Source organism: Ovis canadensis, chromosome X (genome assembly GCF_042477335.2).
Source record: "Ovis canadensis isolate MfBH-ARS-UI-01 breed Bighorn chromosome X, ARS-UI_OviCan_v2, whole genome shotgun sequence".
NCBI lineage: Eukaryota > Metazoa > Chordata > Mammalia > Artiodactyla > Bovidae > Ovis > Ovis canadensis.
In genome coordinates, this window is record NC_091727.1 from 70,377,498 (window position 1) to 70,401,055 (window position 23,558).

Below are 23,558 nucleotides of genomic sequence, written 5' to 3' on the forward strand. Positions count from 1 at the left end.
TGGGAATACCAAACCACCTGACCTGCCTCTTGAGAAACCTATATGCAGGTCAGGAAGCAACAGTTAGAACTGGACATGGAACAACAGACTGGTTCCAAATAGGAAAAGGAGTACGTCAAGGCTGTATATTGTCACCCTGCTTATTTAACTTCTATGCAGAGTACGTCATGAGAAACGCTGGGCTGGAAGAAACACAAGCTGGAATCAAGATTGCTGGGAGAAATATCAATAACCTCAGATATTCAGATGACACCACCCTTATGGCAGAAAGTGAAGAGGAACTAAAAAGCCTCTTGATGAAAGTGAAAGAGGAGAGTGAAAAAGTTGGCTTAAAGCTCAACATTCAGAAAACAAAGATCATGGCATCTGGTCCCATCACTTCATGGGAAATAGATGGAGAAACAGTGAAAACAGTGTCAGACTTTATTTTTCTGGGCTTGAAAATCACTGCAGATTGTGATTGCAGCCATGAAATTAAAAGTCGCTTACTCCTTGAAAGGAAAGTTAAACAGCATATTGAAAAGCAGACACATTACTTTGCCAACAAAGGTCCATCTAGTCAAAGCCATGGTTTTTCCAGTAGTCATGTATGGATGTGAGAGTTGGACTGTGAAGAAAGCTGAACACCAAAGAATTGATGCTTTTGAACTGTGGTGTTGGAGAAGACTCTTGAGAGTCCCTTGGACTGCAAGGAGATCCAACCAGTCCATTCTAAAGGAGATCGGTCCTGGGTGTTCTTTGGAAGGAATGATGCTAAAGCTGAACCTCCAATACTTTGGCCACCTCATGTGAAGAATTGACTCACTGGAAAAGACTCTGATGCTGGGAGGGATTGAGGGCAGGAGGAGAAGAGGATGACAGAGGATGAGGTGGCTGGATGGCATCACCGACTCGATGAACATGAGTTTGGGTGAACTCTGGGAGTTGGTGATGGACAGGTAGGCCTGGCATGCTGCGATTCATGGGGTCGCAGAGAGTCGGACACTCCTGAGAGACTGAACTGAACTGAGGAGCAGATTAGAAGCTAAGTCTTACTAATTAAGTGTGTGCTAATTTCAGTAAAGCTATGTTAACCATCTAGAAACTAGTTCACATAGTTTTTCTCCAAATTACTTAGGTTCTTATTGTCTATGACAACTAATACATTTTCCAAAACCCTCAACTCTGTGACGAACTGTTTTAGATTATTAAATTCATCCTAGTTATCTATGTAAAACTAAAGGATGAGATTCTGTTTTGACATTTGCAAGTACATTCCTGTATAAATTTTCCCCTAGAGACTTATTGTACCCCACTCATAGGTAAGGCTGCTATGTTTACTGCATCTTCCCAGAATTTACCACTGCTTAATGGCCTATCTAAAGTCAGAGAAATGTAATTAAATTGTATTAAGCTGTACTAGAAAAGTAGCAGAAGTATAACATGAAAGCACTTTGTGTTATCAACAGTGATTTATATGGATCCTAGTGACAGATACTTAAGGCTATAGTTTCCAGAGTACATTCATAATTTGTTTGCTAAAAATGAAGGTAGACATGCTTTTTCTACCTTTTCTAGCTCTGCCTCTGCAGTCAGAAGCCCATATGATACAGAGTATACTAGTAATCCTTCTTTTCTCCTTCCTTTAAAAAGTATATTACTAAGTGTTGTTTTCTAGGCCCAGAGACAGATTTTTGGTGACGTTAAGCTTAAGTTACAGAGCCTGCCACTTGCATCTACCCCTTCTAAGACCTGGAAGGAATCGTAGCAATGTTCCCATGGTTATCTTTTTCTGTGAAAGTAAAATAATTTAACCACAATCCTTTAAATCCATTGTGTACTTCCACTTCGACCCAGCTCTTTTAGACTTCCCTTTTATGTAGGTAGTATTGGATGTGCCATAGGCATTTTGGGGATCTGATTAATAGGTTGAATTGAGGATATGTTTAGTTTGGGGTTAAGGGGCGGTAAGGGGCTTCACAGGTGGTGCTAGAGGTAAAGAATCTGCCTGCCAATGCAGGAGACACAGGAGATGCAAGAGACACGGGTTCGATCCCTGGGTCAGGAAGAAGGGAATGGAGAAGGGAATGGCTACCCACTCCAGTATTCTTGCCTGGAGAATTTCATGGACAGAGGAGCCGGGCAGCCTACAGTCCATGGGGTCGCCAAGAGTCGGACATGACTGAGCATGCATGCATGCAGATACACACACGGTTCTTAGTTGCTTCTGTGTATAATGAAATTTGTGCTACAGGTTCTGGTAGGATAATGTCCTTACCACCCATGATGCCAACACACCAGGGTCATGGCATAAAGGAGTAGGGCTTAGTGTAAAAGTGATAAATGAGTGTTACCAATTCAAAGAGTATTTAAAACTAGTTCACTGCACAAGTAAACTTTTCTGAAATGCCCAGAGATCTTATTGTTCATATATGAAAGAAACTTGATAGTTTTCCCAAATTTGACAATCATATATAAAATGATTTTACAAAATCACTGTTAAATGGAGCAGCAATCAAAGTACATATATAGCCAAACGTGTAGAAAGAGAAAATATTATACAGGTATAGGAGGTATTATTAATAAAAAAAGTTACTTTAATGGATTTTATAGTATTTGGTAAGTTTCAAAAGTTTATAACTTGTAATTTTGATACTCATTTAGAATATTTGCATTTGTACAGATGTTTTTTCATTTCTAGTTTTGTGCTGTTTTCCTTAATGAAGGTCCCTCATAATGCTTACATTTCAGAGGCAACAAAAGGTGAATTCACCTCTTTCTAGGCACTGTATGGAAAATTGTCCTTGTCCGAACATAATTTATAGTCAGGATGCAGCTTAACATGTTAACACATAAATATTGGTCACTTCTCAAAGACTGTTAAGGTTTAAATTTTCTGGATCATAGTTTCTGAGATTATAATTAAGACTAATGTGTAGTCAATTCAGAAACCAGATTTGAAGAGGACATTGTTTCAGCTAAGTCTAGGAGCTGTTCGTTGTATTTGGAATAAAACTCTGATATGAATTAATATAATTTTGGTGTTAAAGTCGAAGAGATGTTTGTTGTGTTTGGAATAAAATTCTGATATGAATTAATATAATTGTGATGTTAAACTGAGTATGATTGTTTTATTTAAAAAATGTTGCAGTGGAACAGATTAGAGATTTAATTAACAGGATTCAAGGCAAGTGAATAGTCAAGAAGTCTCTAATTTTGAAATAAGAATGAATATGATTATACCTCTTGCAGCTTCAGCATTTAAATATATTTTGGGTATTATATCTTAAATTGCAAAGTTTATAAATGAGTGTTATACTCTTGTTCTGCCAAGACTGTAGACTTTAAAGAGATTAACTTGAAGCTTTATTTAATTGCCACAGTTGTCTGTTCAGGGGGAAGATAAAATGGGTAGATAATGTGAAAGTCTTTCTCTGAGATTGGCCTTTTTGAAAGTGGTAATGTAAAATTAAATTTAATTAGATATAAGCACCAAATGGCTCTAAAGGTTAATGCCTTATTAACAGATTACTTTGTCCTTGAAACTTAACTGCATTTTGTGTGCTTTTTCCTTTACTCAGATAAAGGCTGCAGTCCATTTTCCTAACACAGACTATCCTTTAAAAAAATGACCACTTAGGTAATTCCCTTGCAATTCAGTGGTTAGGACTCACTGCTGAGGGTCCAGGTTTAATCCCTGGCCAGGGAACAAAGATCACACAAGCTGCACAGTGTGGCCAAAAAAAAAAAAAAACACCAATCTAGATGCTAGCAGTTACCAAATTCATCCTGTGGATCAATACATTCCTTACTCTCCTTAATATTAACTATTTTTTAAAATTATTGAAAAAGTAACATATGTCCAGAGTAAAATCCCCTTCCAAAAGAAACCAGTTATCAGTTTCCTATGTATGAATTCTCCTAGAAATAGACTGAATATAAGATGAATAACATTTGTAGATCTATATGCTGACTGAACAACCTAGGTTTGAACTGCACGGGTCCACTTATACACATTTTTTCAATAAATATGTGTTATAGTACTACATGATCTGTGGTTGGTTGAATCTGAGGGTGTGGAACTAAGGATATGGAGGGCCAAATGTAAAGTTATACATGAGGTGGGTGCCCTCACCCTCATCTCCTTGTTGTTTAAGGGTTAACTGTGTATATATGTGTGTGTATCTCCTTTGTATATAAATGGAAGCATACTATATACATACTGTTCTAACCTTGCTTTTTTTCACCTAGCAAATACATCTTATTGTTTCCTGTCAGCATATAGAAATCCATCTTTATTTCTATTCGGAACTTTTTCTCTTTAACATTTGGTATGGCAAATGATGATAGTGCATTGAACATTTCTTTTTTTCAAATGCTTTATTAGAGTAATATAGGCATTTTGCCTTGTATAAATTCTTAGGTAATAAATGACCATCCATGAAGATGTAGAATCAGTTATTCAAACAGGCTTAGGTTTCTGATTTAGTTGAACCAAGGATCAAAGAAATATCAAATCAAAGGTTAAAAACTAGCAGTAGAGGAATCATGTAAAGAAGGACTTTTACTATTTCCTTTTTTTGTATATAAATTTTTATAATGAATAATCATTCATTAGTTACATAATTTTTGAAGAAAATGAAATTATATTAGTAATGAAAATTCAGACAAAACACTCAATTTATAGAAAAACAATACTACAACTTTTTTTTTTTACTACAACTTAAACTAACAAAATCTCCACATCTTTTTCATTTTCAAACATTTGACCTTTGAATTTTTAGAGTGGTTTTGGGCTGTTGTCTTAGTCTCTAAGAATTGTCTTTTGCTAGTTCGTAGATTGATTTAAAATTTTTCAGTTGTAACTTTTATTTGGGTTGGTCAAATTGGATAAATATCAATAGAATTTGATGCCTTCCTCTTATACTTTAATTTTCAGTATCTTTTATTGAAACATCAGAGTGTTACTCAGTTAAAATATATATATATATATTGTTTTTTCAGCAAACAGCAATAAAATTTATATTGAGACATATGTAATATAAATGAGATTCCTATTGTGTATTTTATATAGTATTTAGTTGGCAAAATATATTGTGTAAGAAGAATCAGACATATTAGAAATTCAAGATTATTGATGAATCATTTTACTTTTCTGAGTTTAGTTTCTGTTGAAGGACAGGATCCTTTCAAGCTCCTGCAAAACCTCTGAATCCCTCTATATTGAGTTGTTATGAAAATGTTAGAAAATAGGCTTTAAACCATTTGAAGATTTCCCCACTGGCTTAGTAGCATGGGGGAAAAGCAAGAGAGTTCCAGAAAAACATCTATTTCTGCTTTATTGACTATGCCAAAGCCTTTGACTGTGTGGATCCCGATAAACTGTGGGAAATTCTGAAAGAGATGGGAATACCAGACCACCTAACCTGCTTCTTGAGAAATCTGTATGCAGGCCAGGAAGCAACAGTTAGAACTGGACATGGAACAACAGACTGGTTCCAAATAGGAAAAGGAGTACGCCAAGACTGTATATTGTCATCCTGCTTATTTAACTTATATGCAGAGTACATCATGAGAAACTCTGGACTGGAAGAAACACAAGCTGGAATCAAGATTGCTGGGAGAAATATCAATCACCTCAGATATGCAGATGACACCACCCTTATGGCCGAAAGTGAAGAGGAACTAAAAAGCCTCTTGATGAAAGAGAAAGAGGGAAGTGAAAAAGTTGGCTTAAAGCTCAACATTCAGAAAACTAAGATCATGGCATCCGGTCCCATCACTCCATGGGAAATAGATGGAGAAACCGTGGAAACAGTGTCAGACTTTATCTTTGGGGTCTCCAAAATCACTGCAGATGGTGATTGCAGTCATGAAATTAAAAGATGCTTACTCCTTGGAAGAAAAGTTATGACCAACCTAGATAGCATATAGAAAAGCAGAGACATTACTTTGCCGACTAAGGTCCATCTAGTCAAGGCTATGGTTTTTCCTGTGGTCATGTATGGATGTGAGAGTTGGACTGTGAAGAAGGCTGAGCACCGAAGAATTGATGCTGTTGAACTGTGGTGTTGGAGAAGACTCTTGAGAGTCCCTTGGACCGCAAGGAAATCCAACCAGTCCATTCTGAAGGAGATCAGCCCTGGGATTTCTTTGGAAGGAATGATGCTAAAGCTGAAACTCCAGTGCATTGGCCACCTCATGCGGATAGTTGACTCATTGGAAAAGACTTTGATGCTGGGAGGGATTGGGGGCAGGAGGAGAAGGGGACGACAGAGGATGAGATGGCTGGATGGCATCGCTGACTTGATGGACGCGAGTCTGAGTGAACTCCGGGAGTTGGTGATGGACAAGGGAGGCCTGGCGTGCTGTGATTCATGGGGTCTCAAAGAGTAGGACACGACTGAGCAACTGAAGTGAACTGGACTGACTGAATCTGAATTTATTATGTTGATGTATCAATTAACTCCTGAGGGGATAAAAGAGAATTTCAGTGTGCTAAAGCAAAGTACCTTTCCCAAAGTGACTTTTAAAAATGGGGAAATGTTAGAATATAGAATATAATTGTCAAATCTTGGTAAAAACCTAAGGAAATACGTTCTGTTAGTCATTTTTTAATTTAAACTGGTATGGAAGAAGATATGAAATGTAGAGGGGAAAAGTAAACATAGAACTAAAATTTAGTTCACACACTAGAAATATTTCATACTTATCAGGTATTTTTATTTATAAGTCACAAATTGTTCAAATCACAGGCATAGAATTTTGGTTTTTCGAGGAGATCAGAGATCATCTAGCCTCATCATGTATAAGTGGAAAGAGTATGGACTTTGGAGTTACAGAGACCTACATTTGAATTCTAGCTCTTTCATTTTCTTGCTGAATTTCTTGAGCAATTTATTCAGTGTCCTAGCCTTCAGATAGGAAGTTGGATCACCTTTTATTATCAGATGAGAAGGAATACACAAAAGAAAATATACTAATGACAACCCAAGAAGTGGTAATAACAGTTTTTAGCTTTTATAGAAAATTAGAAGTCAAAAGAACTGTCTTTCAAGAAACTTAAGCCCTTAGATTTGTCTTAAGTTTCTTGCTTGAGAATAGATGATGCAGCCTTTTTATATTTATGCAAATTATACAGAAATTACATACAGATAAAGTATATGATGCTTGAATTTCATGTTTTAGACATTTCAGTAGACAAATAACTCCTTATGCATTAAAATAATGGATCTTTACAATATCTATGGACAGCACCCTCTATACCACTGTTAATACTGTTGAGGCCACAGAGTATATTTGGTTTCTTTTCTTCTTTCACTCCTGCTGCTGCTGCTGCTGCTGCTAAGTCGCTTCAGTCGTGTCTAACTCTATGCGACCCCATAGATGGCAGCCCACTAGGCTCCTCTGTCTCTGGGATTCTCCAGGCAAGAATACTGGAGTGGGTTGCCATTTCCTTCTCCATCTTTCACTCCTACCTTCATCTAAATATAGTGAACAGTGCTCCATCTTGAGTCCTTCATAGGAGCCACTGGATGTTTATTTTCAGGGGAACTATTGATAAAATAGAAACGTAGTTCCCCTGGGAAAAAAACAAAACAACATTGATTCCTAATGAAAGATTCTGAGAGGAAAAACAAGCAGTTGAAACTTTGGAGCACTGTGGGGAATAGGCGAAGGTGGTTTGCATTGGTGGTGTTCAAGGAGAGTGGCACAGACCCAGAATCAGACAGATTGCTCCCAGCAATTTCCAGTTCTTTGGAGTCTGTGCTTGCTTTTACTCACCATTGGATAACTAGCACGTGATAGGTATTCAGTAAATGTTTGTTAAATAAATAAGTGCTATTTTAGCTTCCTGCTCAAGGATTTGGCATCCAGAATAGTATTGTGATAAACACTTGGTGAATTTCCTCTTACACAAAGGTGCTGCCTGTTTTTGTTTCCTTTGAGACCTTGGGCTTGAAAAATCTCTTTGATATCTAACATTCAGAGGAAAAGTCAATTGCTGTTATCCCAAAGGGGAACATTTTTTTTTTTGTGCTAGGTATGGCTGACCTGGCCTTAAAACACACAAATAGAAGTTACTGAATAAGGAAGTGTTTTCTGGTTTGCAGCATGAAAACAAAATAGGATAATACAACTTTTTTGTATAGTATTTTATATACATAGTTTCCTTGGTTTTTTTATGTCTTTTATATCTAGAAGACAGGCTATGGCAATAAAAAGTATAGCAAATCATTGGATGATAAAGTGATTTTTGCTTTTAAAAATCAATTTTCACAATACTTCCTCGTTGGGTACGTTGGTAAATTGAAATTTGGCAGGAGGAGTTGGGGATTAGCTCAAAATCAGGACTTGTTTATGAGATACCAGATATATTTAAGCCTAGAGGGGGAAAAATCCCCTTCCCTTTTTAAAAGTTTGGCACTTGATCAGAAGTAGAGTAATACATAGAGCAGTACTGTCCAATGGAACATTCTGTAATGGTGAAAATGTTCTGTATTTACTCTGTCCCTTGTGGCAGCCACATTGGCCATTGAACACTAGAAATGTGGCTAATGCAATTGAGGAACTGAATTTTTTAATCTTTTCATTTTTGTTTCTAAAATTATACTCCCAAATTGACTTCTTTTTGGCATACAGTTCTATGAATTTTTTGTTTGTTTGCTTGCTTTTTTTAGGTTTGGTTAATTTTAACGCATGTATAAATTAATTTGGAGAAGTAAATGGCAACCCACTCCAGTACTCTTTCCTGAAGAATCCCATGGACAGAGGAGCCTGGCAGGCCGCAGTCCATGGGGTCGCAAAGAGTCTGACATGACTGAGCGACTAACACACATAGATTAATTTAACTACCCCAAGCCAGGACAGCACAGTTCCATCACTCCAAAATGATTCTTCTCTAAATGCAAATATAACTATGTCATTCCCCTGCTTAACTTTTCCATGACTCTCTATTACTTATAGAATAAAGCACAGATGATTATTGGCATACAAGAGCCCCCATGGTAAAGCAGTTGCCTAATTATGCAGCCTTTCATTTTTCTCTACTTTTGTGTTTACATTTGTCATGAGTTCCCTGCTTCAAATGTCCTTGCTAATTTCTGTTATTCCTTTGACATTCAGGTATTATCTCCCCTAAGAAGCTTTTTTGACACACATTCCCTGGGATGAATGGGTGTTCATTTTTTCTGTCCTCTTTTCTAGCATTGCTCCCTGTGACTATGTCATGATCAGCTTTGTATCATGAGAATCTTAGTTCCTGGCACATATAATAAGTGTTTGATAAATATTAGTTTTTCAGTGTTTACTTTTATATGACTTACTGCTTCAAAGAACTACTTTCCTATTTACTCATATGATCCTTATAACAACCCTGGAAGATAATAGAGCACATTTCTTCATTTTTCTGATGGTAGAGCTAGTGAGTGTGGTTAACTTGTAAGTGGAGAATTGACACTGGAGCTCAAATCTTCTGACTCAACCAAGTTTTGTGTGTGTGTGGGTGTGTGTATGTGACTACTTCATAAATCTTTATAACCCATGTGTTACCCAAAGAGATGTAGGGTAAGATGTCCAGGTAGTAGTTAAATTATATTCAGTTGCTGAGCTTTAAGAATACAGTCATTATTTTAATAATCAAATCAGGAAAAATTATAAAGATGTTCTTATTTTGCACAAAAGTAATACTGGACTATAGTAGAAGGTTATAGAAATACTTGCTAAAATCAAGTGAAAGGAAAAAAAATCAAGTGAAAGGAAAAAAAATAAAGTGAAAGGAAAAAAAAAAACCTATGAATATTGTCTTCATAAACCAGCATGTTTATACCTTTTCTTGCAACAAGTTTATCTTAATTGAACATTTTAAAACTTTAAACTTCATTTCCAATTTGTTTTATGTAGGTGATCCTCTTTCCTGAAATTATCTTTTGAATTGGTAGAGTGCTAAGTGTTGGAATACTTTGTGAAAGGAGATGAAGAGTAGTTTGTTCTCTGTTATGAAATTCTAAGGTGTGTTTGTCTGTGCACATTTCAAATGCCTAATCATTACCTGAGTCAAGTACACCTACATAGAGCTTTACCATTCCTGTAGGTACACAAGACATTTTGTGCTGCTTTCTAAAGAGAAAGGAAAGATGAGAACTAATAAAGAAACTCTATTTGATTTAATTATTTGTTTCATTCTTGATGGTGGTGTGATGATTGATAATTTTAAGTTCCATATCATAAAATTTAATTAAAATGACTTCTGCAATTTCTTTCCCAAAGGTTTCACTGGAAGAAAAAAATGCAACTATTATTTATGACCCCAAACTACAAACTCCAAAGACCCTGCAGGAAGCTATTGATGACATGGGCTTTGATGCTATTCTCCACAATCCTAAGCCTCTCCCTGTTTTAACTGAAACTGTGTTTCTGACTGGTACTGCTTCACTGGTTCCGCCATGGGACCATATCCAAAGCACATTGCTCAAGACCAAGGGTGTGACAGATATTAAAATTTCCCCTCAGCAGAGAACTGCAGTGGTGACAATAATCCCTTCTATAGTGAATGCCAATCAGATAGTAGAGCTGGTTCCTGATCTCAGTTTAGATACTGGAACTCTGGAAAAAAAGTCAGGAACTTGCGAAGATTATAGTATGGCTCAACCAGGTGAAGTCATGCTGAAGATGAAGGTGGAAGGGATGACCTGCCATTCGTGTACTAGCACCATTGAAGGAAAAATTGGGAAACTGCAAGGTGTTCAGCGAATTAAAGGTAGTATGACTGATATTGTTTATTTGATTGCTTTGTAAGGCTTGGTTTTCTGTTTTGGTCTTTTAACTTTAGCATTTTCCTTTAAGCATGGGTTTTGAATCTGTGGGACTAGAATGTTACTGCTTCATTGAAGTCTGAGAAACAGTGTATTCCCAGGATTAATGTCAAGTAAAGTTAATGATTATAATTAAAAGTTACATGAATCTTGAACTAGCATAAAAGGCAGACAAGGTGGCATTCATGGAGTTCAGGGTTCTTAATGCAACATGCCTAGGGTCCTCTTGACCTCTATTTCTATTCAGGCATGCAGAAACTTGGAGACCACAGATACAGTGGTCACATCAGTAACATTTTCTGAAAAGAACAGAATTATTTTAAGAAAGGATAATGACAACAATGAGAGAGAAACAATTATGTGTGGTATTAATTTGGTCTACAGAATGTTTTCTGAAGTGGCTCAGGAATAACTGAATTAAATATTTTTCTTTCTATTAACTAGTTTCCTTGGACAATCAAGAAGCTACTATTGTTTATCAACCTCATCTTATCACAGCAGAGGAAATAAAAAAGCAGATTGAAGTTGTGGGCTTCACAGCATTCATCAAAAAACAGCCCAAGTACCTCAAATTGGGAGCTATTGACATAGAACGTCTAAAGAACACACCAGTCAAATCCTCAGAAGGATCACAGCAAAGGAGTCCATCATACACCAGTAATTCAACAGTCATTTTCACCATAGATGGCATGCATTGTAAATCATGTGTGTCAAATATTGAAAGTGCTTTATCTACACTCCAACATATAAGCAGTGTAGTAGTTTCTTTAGAGAATAAATCTGCCATAGTAAAGTACAATACAAGTTTAGTCACTCCAGAAACACTGAAAAAAGCAATAGAGGCCATATCACAAGGGCAATATAGAGTTAGTAGTGCAAGTGAAATTGAGAGTACCTCAAACTCTCCCTCCAGCTCATCTCTTCAAAAGAGTCCTTTGAACATAGTTAGCCAGCCTCTAACTCAAGAAACTGTGATAAACATTGATGGCATGACTTGTAATTCATGTGTGCAGTCTATTGAAGGTGTCATATCAAAAAAGGCAGGTGTAAAATCCATACACGTATCACTTGCAAATGGCAAAGGGACTGTTGAGTATGATCCTTTACTAACCTCTCCAGAAACCTTGAGAGAAGCAATAGAAAACATGGGATTTGATGCTTCCTTGTCAGGTAATTATCATTTTTTTCTTTGATTCCTCTAATGTTCTTTTATTTACACTTTGCTAATTCTTTTGGCTTTTATCAGTGAAAAATGAGTAATAGGCACTGTAGTTCTACTTTTTAGAAATATGACATATGTCAGCAGCATATATGAAGCATATATAAAGATGCATAATGATGTTTGCATAATTATATAGAAACTAGAAACATTAAATAAAGCATGATACCTCCATATGAGGAAATGCTCTGAAGCCATAAAAATTATGGTGTTGAAGATACTTAATGCCACGGGAAAGTGAGATATTTTGTTAAATGAAAAAGCAAGTGAAAAAGTCATATGGTCAAAATTTTATAAACACATGTATAAGGATTTATGCTATGTTTGTTATTTATGTATATGAATAAAATTCCTGATAGAATGTGAACAAAATTTTAATCGTAGTTATTTGTGAGTGGTAGGATAAAGGTGATAATTTGTTTTCATTGTGCTTTCCTATGTATTTTAAGTTTTTTGTGACAGGGTTATATGTATATTTGTATATATTTATGTATATATAATATGGGAGAAGCAAATGTTATTTTAAAAGAAAAAATAGAGCCTCAAATGTAGAAAACAAACTTACAGTTACCAAGGGATGGGGGAGGAGGGATAAATTGGGAGATTCGGTTGACATATACACACTATTATATATAAAACAGGTAACTAATAAGAACCTGCTGTATAGCCCAGGGAACTCTACTCAGTGCTCCATAATGGCCTATATGGGAAAAGAATCTTAAAAAAAAAAAAAAGGATATATGTATATGTATAGCTGATTCACTATGCTGTACACTTGAAACTAATATAATATTGTAAATCAACTATATTGTAAACAAAAATTTTAAAAAGAAAATGAAAATAGTAGAGATAAATAGTAGATTTAAGCAGTAGTTTCAAATTTAGGCATTCTAATTAACCTGACTCTAGAACTGGCCCAAAGTCTTCCTGTTTTCTGGCAGCTCTTACCTTGAACTGAAACCAGAGATGTATATCCAATGGAATTTGCCCATGTGAACTTGTTTTGAACTAGAATTGAACCTAACCTTGAATTAAACTGGAAATTCCCTAAATGAAATTTCTTGCTCTGAATATTAATGGAAAAGTTGAATAACTAATTTCTAGACAGTGTCATTGGACTTCCCTGGTGGCTCAGCGGTGAAGAATTCACCTGCAGTGCAAGAGACATGGGTTCAATCGCAGGGTCAGGAAGATCCTTTGAATGAGGGCATGGCAACCCACTCAAGTATTCTTGCCTGGGAAATCCTATGGACAGAAGAGCCTGGTAGGCTATACTTCGTGGGGTCACAAAAGAGTCAGATATGACTTAGTGACTAAGCAGCAACAATAACAAACATTTTAAAAGCCATAATGAATAGGTAGAAAACCTTGGCAGAGTGATTATGACCATAAAATAACTTATGAATTATGACTACAGTAACCCATATTATTGGGATAAAAAGTTAATATCAATTGACTGCATTGTGTGTTTCGGCTATAGATCAGTCAGAGTTTAAGATGCCACCAGAATTGTGGCTGCCCATTTTCTAGTGTCAGTGCCGGTCCAGGCTTCATAGTCTACCACTCTGAAACCTGTTCATATAGACTTAGAGGGATCATTGCATTTTGCCTTCATGTCATACCAGTCCTGGGTGGACAATAAATGTTAATAAACAAAATAGAAATATAGGAGGTGCTTTTTATCATGACCACCAATATCGTCATTATCGTAAGAAGATATATAATATATGAAGTTGTCTTCACTAACCAATTAAAGCAAACAAAACACTCAGTTAAATTCCTTTTCCTTTTTTGTAACTTTTTAATCTTTAATTTCAAACTTACAGAAAAGCTGCAAGAATAGTACAAAGAATTCCTGTTTACCAATTTTACTCGGATTCCATTGTTAATACTGTTGCTGCATTTGTTTTATCATTCTTTTTCTCTAAACATATGTCTATAGACATATATTCAAACACACAATACACACACACACGTAGCTCTCTTTTTCTGAATCATTTGAGAGTAAGTTGCAGACATGATGTTTATAGTTAAACATAAACATAGTTGTTTTTAAGCCATTTTCTGATTATATATTTATTCATATTACTTTAGACTAAACCTGCCAGTTTTGAGGATCAGACTAGAAACCCTTTCTTGAAATTTTTGGATTCTTTTCTGATTGTTGCCTCACATTCAGGAGAGTCAGTCTTCTTTTGAATTCATTTATGCAAAAGTAGTATTGCTACAGTTTATAGAAAAGCCAGTTTAAAGAAACTAGCCATTTAATTCACTGTGGCTTTTTAACACCTGTACTGCCTCTGTGAAAGATGGAAGCATTTGCTCTTGCCACGTTCACTGGGGTAAAGGTCACAATTTTGTGAATCTTTGTTGAGAAATCATGCCATTGTAACTAAAAGGGGTTACCTCTATGACTTATTTTAATTCAATACTGTACTTCTAGAGTGTGAAATTGCAGATGGTGTTTTGGTTACTTCTGGTACCTGAAATAACTAAATTACTCTTTAATAAGACTTAAAGTAATTGGTAATATAAACTTTCTTTTCATTGTCCAAGTTCAAAATTTTAAATCTTCATAATAATTAGGATAGAATGAATAAGCTCTTGGCTAGACTAAAATAATGTTTTTTCCCCCAAGCCAAAGCTATTTCCTTTGAGCAAATGAGCCTCCTTTTTGAATTTTTGGTACTATTTGGTAAATTTTATCCTCTTTGTTCTAAATAATACTCTCGTAATCTGAATGAATATCATTTCCTGAATTGATTCACATATAAGATCAGAGACTGTCTAATTTTGGGAAGTGTCCTTTGCTATACCCAGACTGGCAGTACTGCCATCACTTGGAAGCTTATTGGAACAGAATTTCAGGCCTCACCCTCAATGTACTGAATCAGAATCTGCATTTTAGCAAGATCCCCCAGGTGATTATATGTCAAAATTTAAGAGCCTTTATTATAACTGATTTGAGAAGTCAGGCTTTTGTTATGGAAGTGGTCAGGCTTTTGTTAAAGTTTCTTCAAAAATGCCTTTTTTCGGTATCCTAAAAACCAGCTCTGCTATGAAGGGTTTCCTCTATGGACTAGCCAAATAGACTTGAATCAGTTTTTTGCCCAAGGGAAAGAAGTAACATATTAGTGGAAATTTCCACATCACTTCTTTTCCTCCTTATCTCTGCAGCAGAGTTGAAAATCTTTAGCTTTTTTGCAGGCACATGGAAGTGCTAAAAAGAATACTTTCTCCCTTCTTGGGAGGTGATTAATACTGAAATGGATAACTAAGTCTCCACTAAGACTGCAGGGGAGCTTCTGGGATGACAGATGCTTTCCACTGTTTCACAGTCCATAAACATTCTACAGAAAAATTCTCTGAATACTTTGTGAAAAATGAAGATTATTGCTGACTTACTCCTTGCCTCTTCTTCCATTGTCCACCAAAGACATTTTAATTTAAAAAACACTATGTATTATTGTTAAAATTCAAGCATACAGCAGTGTCTATAGAGGAAATTGGTTCATCTTTCTGTTATTCTATTCCTGCTATAACCTGATTCCCCAGAAATAGCCTCTACTAGTAGTTTGGTATGTGCCTTCCTAGGCTTGCTTATGCATGTTCTCGTGTATGCACTCTAACAATTTTTAAATGACATTGTACTGCATTGCTGTTTTGCAGATTGCTTTTTGTCCCACTTACACGAATTGCTTTACTGCCAGTATGTAAATCATTAACATAATGATAGAAATTCATTATAAAACTAAAGTCTTTCTATTAATAAACCACTGTCTACTGGAGTTTGGGGTAGAGATAATGGGCTTGAAGATCTTGATATAAAGTTCTGTTTATTCAGCTAGTTCCGATTTTCCCAAGAATTGGGATGGGCAGTGTTGAACTTGGAAGTCACATCCTGGAAAGTGTAAAGATAGCATTGCACAGGGCTCTAGGTCCATGACAGTTTTAAAGGAATGGGTTGACAGTGCCTGGAGAAGGAAATGGCAACCCACTCCAGTATTCTTGCCTGGAGAATCCCGTGGACAGAGGAGCCTGGTGGGCTGCTGTCCATGGAGTCACACAGAGTCGGACACAACTGAAGCGACTTAGCAGCAGCAGCTGAAGCAGCGTTGACAGTGCCAGGAGGTGTGGATTGTGATAAATGACAAGGATGCAGCTGGAGAATACCTCAAATGAAAAGAATCTTTCCCTGTCCACCAGATACAAATGAGCCGTTGGTAGTAATAGCTCAGCCCTCATCAGAAATGCCACTTTTGACCTCAACTAATGAATTTCACACCAAAATGATGACACCAATTCATGACAAGGAGGAGCCAAAGACTTCATCTAAGTGTTATATACAGGTCACTGGTATGACTTGTGCTTCCTGTGTAGCAAACATTGAACGGAATTTAAGACGAGAAGAAGGTAAGACACTCTTAAAACTTGCTATTTTATGTACTAATTTGAGAACTCTGTCCTTTTTGTCCTCTTATGTGTTTTGTAACCATGTTTATGATTATTGCCAAAGCCTCATAAAGACTATCAGTGATTTACAGGACAACCTTGACTTCCTGATAGCCAGTTTTTGTTAATGTTTTTGTTCCCTTAGATATAGTTCCTGTCTCATTAATCTCATGGCTGCACTTTCATATCAGTGAAATTTGTAGTCAAATAGCAGAAGGAAAGGAGAAGGCAATGACACTCCACTCCGGTGCTCTTGCCTGGAAAATCCCATGGATGGAGGAGCCTGGTAGGCTGCAGTCCATGGGGTCACTAAGAGTTGGACACGACTGAGTGACTTCACTTTCAGTTTTCACTTTCATGCATTGGAGAAGGAAATGGCAACCCACTCCAGTGTTCTTGCCTGGAGAATCCCAGGGATGGAGGAGCCTGGTGGGCTGCCGTCTATGGTGTCGCACAGAGTTGGACGCGACTGAAGCGACCTTGCAGCAGCAGCAGAAAGAAATACATAAGATTATTATTCTTTATGGACCTTGGCTGTAGTAGATTTTAAGAAACATAAATTTTCTGATAAAGCTATGCTTAAAACTAACAGCTAGAATCCATAATTTTCAGTATTACTATACCCAGGGCAAGCACTGGACCAAAGCCAAGTTTTAGTGTTCTCTTCCAGCAGTTTGATTACTGATCTTTACTTGCAGTAAAAGTGTTCAAAAGTTACTCAATATTGTGTACAAGTGTTCATTTTTGGTTACAAATTCTTAGAAAATCTGCAATATGTTTTTTTATTTAGTCACACTCAGATGTTTTAGCTTTTAATTTTGCATTCACATTAATGGACTTCATTGCATAGTGTAGTAGATTTGTTAACCATAGAGATAGGTGATTATGTTTAATGAGCCTGAAGTCATAGGTTTGGTACTCAGGTAGCCCTAGCTCCAGGTATCTTGCTGATAGTCACAAGGGCTGAATAAATAAGATTAGTATAAGCTTATCATCACTATTGGGGAAATAAAGTATATAGAGTAATAATACAGACCTATGGCTAATAAACTCACCTTATATGTAAAGATCAGAACATTTGTAACAAAATGTATTATTATATACTAGAGCTAACTTAAGTTCAATATTATCTTGTCCACGTTCTGTCATTTCTACATCCTTCATTTCATCTTGCATTATATCTAATTAGAATGCAGTCTGGGCTAAATTATACTTTGAGTGATTAACAATAGGAGGAAGGTTGCAAGAAAATGAAAGCAAAAAGAAATTTCCAAGGGGCTTGTTTAACTTTAGAACCAACTATTTTAGGAGAAGTTCAGATACAGACTTTCTCATGAGACAAGCAATGGCTACTACAGATAACAATTACAGATTTTTTTTTAATCCCTAAAACTGATTATTTCACTTACTTTCTATTGCTCCTTTACCACCTTTTAACCTAGTTAGAAATATCTTTGGCCTAGCTGGGGTCAACCTTCACTACATTCACAATCTACCTATATTCACTTCTGTTTTTTTTTTTTTTTTAATTAAGTGGCACTGGTCTTCCCTCAGTTTCATCTGGATTATATTTTTTAAAATGAATAGAAAAAAGTTCTAATTGTATTTTGAAGTAAAAATTTTAAAAATTGTCCATAATTTATATAAGTATAAAATGTTTTTAAAACTTGAAAAAACAGATTTTCTATTTCTTTTTGGCTATAGATTACCTTCAACTGAAGTGAAAAGATATTTTTCGTTTCCCTATATCCTTCTCTTATCACTGATACTTTCCTATGATCTGATCCTCTGAATTATTTGGTATTCACAAAGCCCAGTGTGTAACTACCTTTTTTCTCCAAAGAGTACTTTTTTTTTTGGTAGCCAATTTCATGTAGAAAGCTTAGATTATATTAGATAGTTTATTTTCATATTAAAAACTATTATTAAATTAGTATTTGGATATTTTTTCTTTTTATCAGACCCCAGAGCTGACCTATGGACTGCTGATTCCTATTCCCTGTTAGGTAGCCACTAAGTGCCACAGATTCCTAGAAGGAACTGCCATTTCTGCTGCATGTTATTAATTTTCTTCCTGGAAATGACAGCAATAGCTGACCTAGAGAAGTGGAGTGGTTGTTAACAAAATGCTGATACCAGAGAACAGCATGACTGCCATAAAATGAACTGCTTTGTTAAGCTGTGTGGCACTTTTTGGAGGGGGGTGGAATAAGAGCATTTTAGATTAATGTGTGTCAGGCAATACAATTTGAGAGAGAAATGACTGTTATTTGATAATATTATAATGTGTATGTTGGTATATTCTTAGATTCTTTGCTACAATTACGTTGATTTCCTAAGTAAATGAGTTCTTTTCTCTAGGACTCTATCTTACAGGTTTCTAAAAATACTTTATATTCATTTCCTAAAAATACTTTATATTTGGATTGCAATTCAAACAGTGTTAAACAGTTCTAAGACAGTTGTGGAAATGTGAATATTGCCTGGATGTTTGATGATACTGAAGAATTATTTTAGGTTTTGATAATGGTATTTTTTTTTTTAAGAAAAGAGTCTTTTTTAAAGGGTTATTTATTTATTTATTTTGGCTGTGCTGGGTTTTCAATTTTTGCTGTGTGTGGGCTTTCTCTAGTTGTGGTGAACGGGGCTTCTCTAGTTGCAGTGCGAGGGCTTCTCATTGTGGTGGCCTCTCGTTGTGAAGCACGAGCTCTAGGGACACAGGCTTCAATAGTGCGGCTCGCAGGCTCAGTAGTTGTGGTACATGGGCTTAGTTGCCCTGTAGCATGTGGGATCCTCATGGATCAGGGATTGAACCCATGTCCTCTGCATTGGCAAGTGGATTCTTAACCACTGGACCACCAGGGAAGTCCAAGAAAAAGAGTCTTATCTTTAAGAGATACATATTTAAAATTTTACATATTATATGATATTTGGGATTTGCTTCAGAATAATCAGGGTAGAGGGTAGGGATGAGTGGGTAGGAATATGTATGAAATTTGAGTAGCCCAGTATTATTGATAGTTATTGAAGCTGAGAGATGGGTACATTGAGTTTATTATGTTGTTCTGTCTTGAGTGTGTGTGTGTATTTGAAATTTTCCATAATAAAAAGTTTTTAAAAATGAGGACAAGTTTTAAAAATTCTTATTTGGGTTCAAGATTGTATAAAAGTGAAGAAATAAAATTTTCCAGATTCACTTAACCCTTTCATAGTTAAATGAAAAGAAAACTACTATAACATTATTCTTGGGAACTTCCCTAATGGGCCAATGGCTAACACTCAATGCTGTAAATTCAGGTGACCTGGGTTCAATTCCCAGTGAAGGAATTAGATCCCACATGCTGCATTAAGACCTGGCACAGTCAAATAAATAAATATTTTTTAAAAGACTGCTCTTTTTATGAGAAATGTTATCTGACTTGTTTTTCTTATCAATATTCCTAGGAATATATTCTGTACTTGTGGCTCTGATGGCTGGCAAGGCAGAAGTGAGGTATAACCCTGCTCTCATACAACCCCCAATGATAGCCGAGTTAATCCGAGAGCTTGGATTTGGAGCCGTTGTGATAGAAAATGCTGATGAAGGAGATGGTGTTTTGGAACTTGTTGTAAGTAAGAAGGTTTGTGTGGTTAATAGAATTTCCAGGAAAAACTTGGCAAGAAATCAGAAAAGAGATCCAAAAATAATTAAAATGTTGGGAAAGTAAAACATAAAATGAAAATGAAGGAAACTGGAAAGATATTGACAATGGTGACCTTCAAGTGCAGAATGTAAAAGATAATCATCATCTCTATTAAGAACCAATAAACAGGAATTGGGTTTGAATGAATAAATGAAAATTAACTTTTAAAATATAGTATAATTCCTACCTAGTAGCATATAAAAGAATAAATTCTAGATGCATTAAAGACTTAAATTTTATAAATAAAGTCATAAAGCTAGGTATAAGTTATATTGGTTTAAAATGACATTTTTGCCAACCCAGAAAATATTTTATTTGTATAACTTGAATAATTAAAACAAAAAATTTAACCTTGTACCAAAGTTCCAGCTCAGACAAAAATTTGAATGTAAAAAGTGGAACCATGAATTACTAGAAGACATATTTAGAGTTTTTTTTCAATGTTTTATTATAAAAATTTCAGACATTGGAAAAGTCAAAAGAATTGTGCAGTTGAACACTCTCAAACACACTGCATGTATTCTACAATTAATGTTTTACTCTATTTGTTTTATCATACATTAGTCCATCAGTCCATTGTGGAAATAATTTTAAAATCACAAAGAAGTTGCAAAAATAGTACAGAGGATTTCCTTGTAACCACTACCTAGTTTTTCCCAATGATAACACCTAATTTAACGTTTAAAAAATAATATTAGAGTAGGAAGAGTCTTTTTAAGTGTCATACAAAATACATAAAAGACAAGATTGATAAATTCGGGTACATAAAAATTTCATGTTTGGAGAGAAAACCATAACCAAAGTCAAAAGGTAAGTAATGTTAAGAGTAGGCACCCTTGTCTTGTTCCTGATTTTAGAGGAAATGCTTTCAGTTTTTCACCACTGAGGATAATGTTTGCTATGAGTTTGTTGTATATGGCTTTTATTATGTTGAGGTATGTTCCTTCTGTGCCTACTTTCTGGAGAGTTTTTATCATAAATGGCTGTTGAATTTTGTCAAAGACTTTCCCTGCATCTATTCAAACAATCATATGGTTTTTATCTTTTAATTTGTTTATATGGTATATCACATTGATTGATTTTCATATATTGAATAATCCTTGCATTCCTGGAATAAAGCCCACCTGATTATGATGAATGGTCTTTTTAATGTTATTGGATTCTGTTTGCTAGAATTTTGTTGAGGATTTCTGCATCTATGTTCATCAGTGATATTGGCCTGTAGTTTTCTTTTTTTGTGGCATCTTTGTCTTGTTATGGTATTAAGGTGATGGTGGCCTCATAGAATGAGTTTGGGAGTTTGCCTTCCTCTGCAGTTTCCTGGAAGAGTTTGAGTAGGATAGGTGTTAGCTCTTCTGTAAACTTTTGGTAGAATTCACCTGTGAAGCCATCTGGTCGTAGGCTTTTGTTTGTTGGAAGATTTTCATTATAGTTTCAATTTCTGTGCTTGTGATTGGTCTGTTCAAATTTTCCATTTCTTCCTGGTTCAGTTTTGGAAGGTTGTACTTTTCTAAGAATTTGTCCATTCCTTTGAAGTTGTCCATTTTATTGGCATATAGTTGCTCATAGTAGTCTCTCATGATCTTTTGTATTTCTGTGTTGTCTGTTGTAACATCTCCTTTTTCATTTCTAATTTTACTGATTTGAGTCTTCTCCTTTTTTTTCTTGATGAATCTTGCTAATGGTTTATCTATTTTGTTTATCTTCTCAAAAAACCAGCTTTTAGTTTTATTGATCTTTGCTGTAGTCTTCTTCATTTCTTTTTCATTTATTTCTGCTCTGATCTTTATGATTTCTTTCCTTCTTCTAACTTTGGTGGGTTTTTGTTCATCTTTTTTAGGTTGCTTTGGATGTTAGGTTAGGTTGTGTATTTGATGTCTGTCTTGTTTCTTGAGGTAGGTTTGTACTGCTATGAACTTCCCTCTTAGCACCACTTGTACTGAATCCCATAGGTTTGGGGTTGTCATGTTTTCATTGTCATTTGTTTCTAGGCATATTTTAATTTCCTTTTTGATTTCTTCAGTGATCTGTTGGTTGTTCAGAAGTGTGTTGTTTAGCCTCCATATGTTTGTGTTTTTTATAGATTTTCCCTGTAGTTGATTTTTAATCTTACAGCATTGTGATCAGAAAAGGTGCTTGAAATGACTTCAGTTTTTTAAAACTTTACCAAGGCTTGGTTTGTGGCCCAGGATGTGATCTATCCTGGAGAGTGTTTCATGTGCACCTGAGAAAAGGTGAAATCCATTGTTTGGGGGTGAAATGCCCTGTCAATATCAATTAGGTCCAACTGGTCCAAGGTATCATTTAAAACTTTTGTTTCCTTATTAATTTTTGGTCTGGATGACCTGTCCATTGGTGTGAGTGGGGTATTAAAGTCCCCCATGATTATTGTGTTACTGTCAGTTTCCCCTTTAACAGTAGTTAGGATTTGCCTTGTGTGTTGAGGTACTCCTATGTTGGGTTCATATGTATTAATAATTTTTATATCCTCTTGGACTGATCCCTTGATCATTATGTAGTGTCCTTAGGGCTTCCCTGATAGCTAAGTTGGTAAAGAATCCACCTGCAATGCAGGAGACCCTGGGTTGATTCTTGGGTCAGGAAGATCCACTGGAGAAGGGACTGGCTACCTGCTCCAGTATTCTTGGGCTTTCCTTGTGGGCTCAACTGGTAAAGAATATACCTGGAATGCAAGAGACCTGGGTTTGATCCCTCGGTTGGGAAGATCCCCTGGAGAAGGGAAAGGCTACCCACTCCAGTATTCTGGCCTAGAGAATTCCGTGAACTGTATGGTCCATGGAGTTGCAAAGAGTCAGACACGACTGAGTGACTTTGTCTTGTTCACTTAACTTCTTTGTCTATTATGATGGTCTTTATTTTAAAGCCTATTGTATCTGATATAACTATTGCTACTCCCACTTTCTTTTGATCTCTGTCTGCGTGAAATAGCTTTTTTCAGCCCCTCACTTTCAGTCTGTATGTGTCCCTAGGTTTGAGGTGAGTCTCTGGTAAACAGTATATATAGGGATGTTGTTTTTGTATACATTTGGCAAGTCTTTGTCTTTTGGTTGGAGCATTTAACCCATTTATGTCAAGGTGATTATTGATAAATATGATCCTGTTAATATTTATTTTATTGTTTTGGATTTGATTTTATAGGCCTTTTCTGTGTTTCCTGTCTAGAGAAAGGCCTTTAGCATTTGTTGAAGAGCTGGATTGGTGCTGCTGAATTCTCTTAGCTTTTGCTTGTCTATAGAGCTTTTGATTTCTCCTTCGAATCTGAGTGAGATTCTTGCTGGGTAGAGTAATCTTGATTGTAGGTTTTTTTCCTTTCATCACTTAAAGTATATCCTGCCACTCCTTTCTGGCCTGCAGAGTTTCTGTTGAAAGATTGGCTGTTAGCCTTATGGC

The 23,558-nt window shown here is 35.9% G+C and overlaps 1 protein-coding gene across 1 annotated transcript in view; it reads left to right on the forward strand.

Moving 5' to 3' along the window:
* ATP7A (ATPase copper transporting alpha) overlaps positions 1 to 23,558 on the forward strand; it is a 151,271-nt gene that overhangs the window by 85,464 nt on the left and 42,249 nt on the right. Inside the window, exons 3-6 of the mRNA XM_070291873.1 lie at positions 10,249 to 10,738; positions 11,238 to 11,963; positions 16,219 to 16,425; positions 19,909 to 20,072. Of these exons, the coding sequence (XP_070147974.1) occupies positions 10,249 to 10,738; positions 11,238 to 11,963; positions 16,219 to 16,425; positions 19,909 to 20,072 (1,587 nt within the window). The remainder of the gene's footprint in view (positions 1 to 10,248; positions 10,739 to 11,237; positions 11,964 to 16,218; positions 16,426 to 19,908; positions 20,073 to 23,558) is intronic.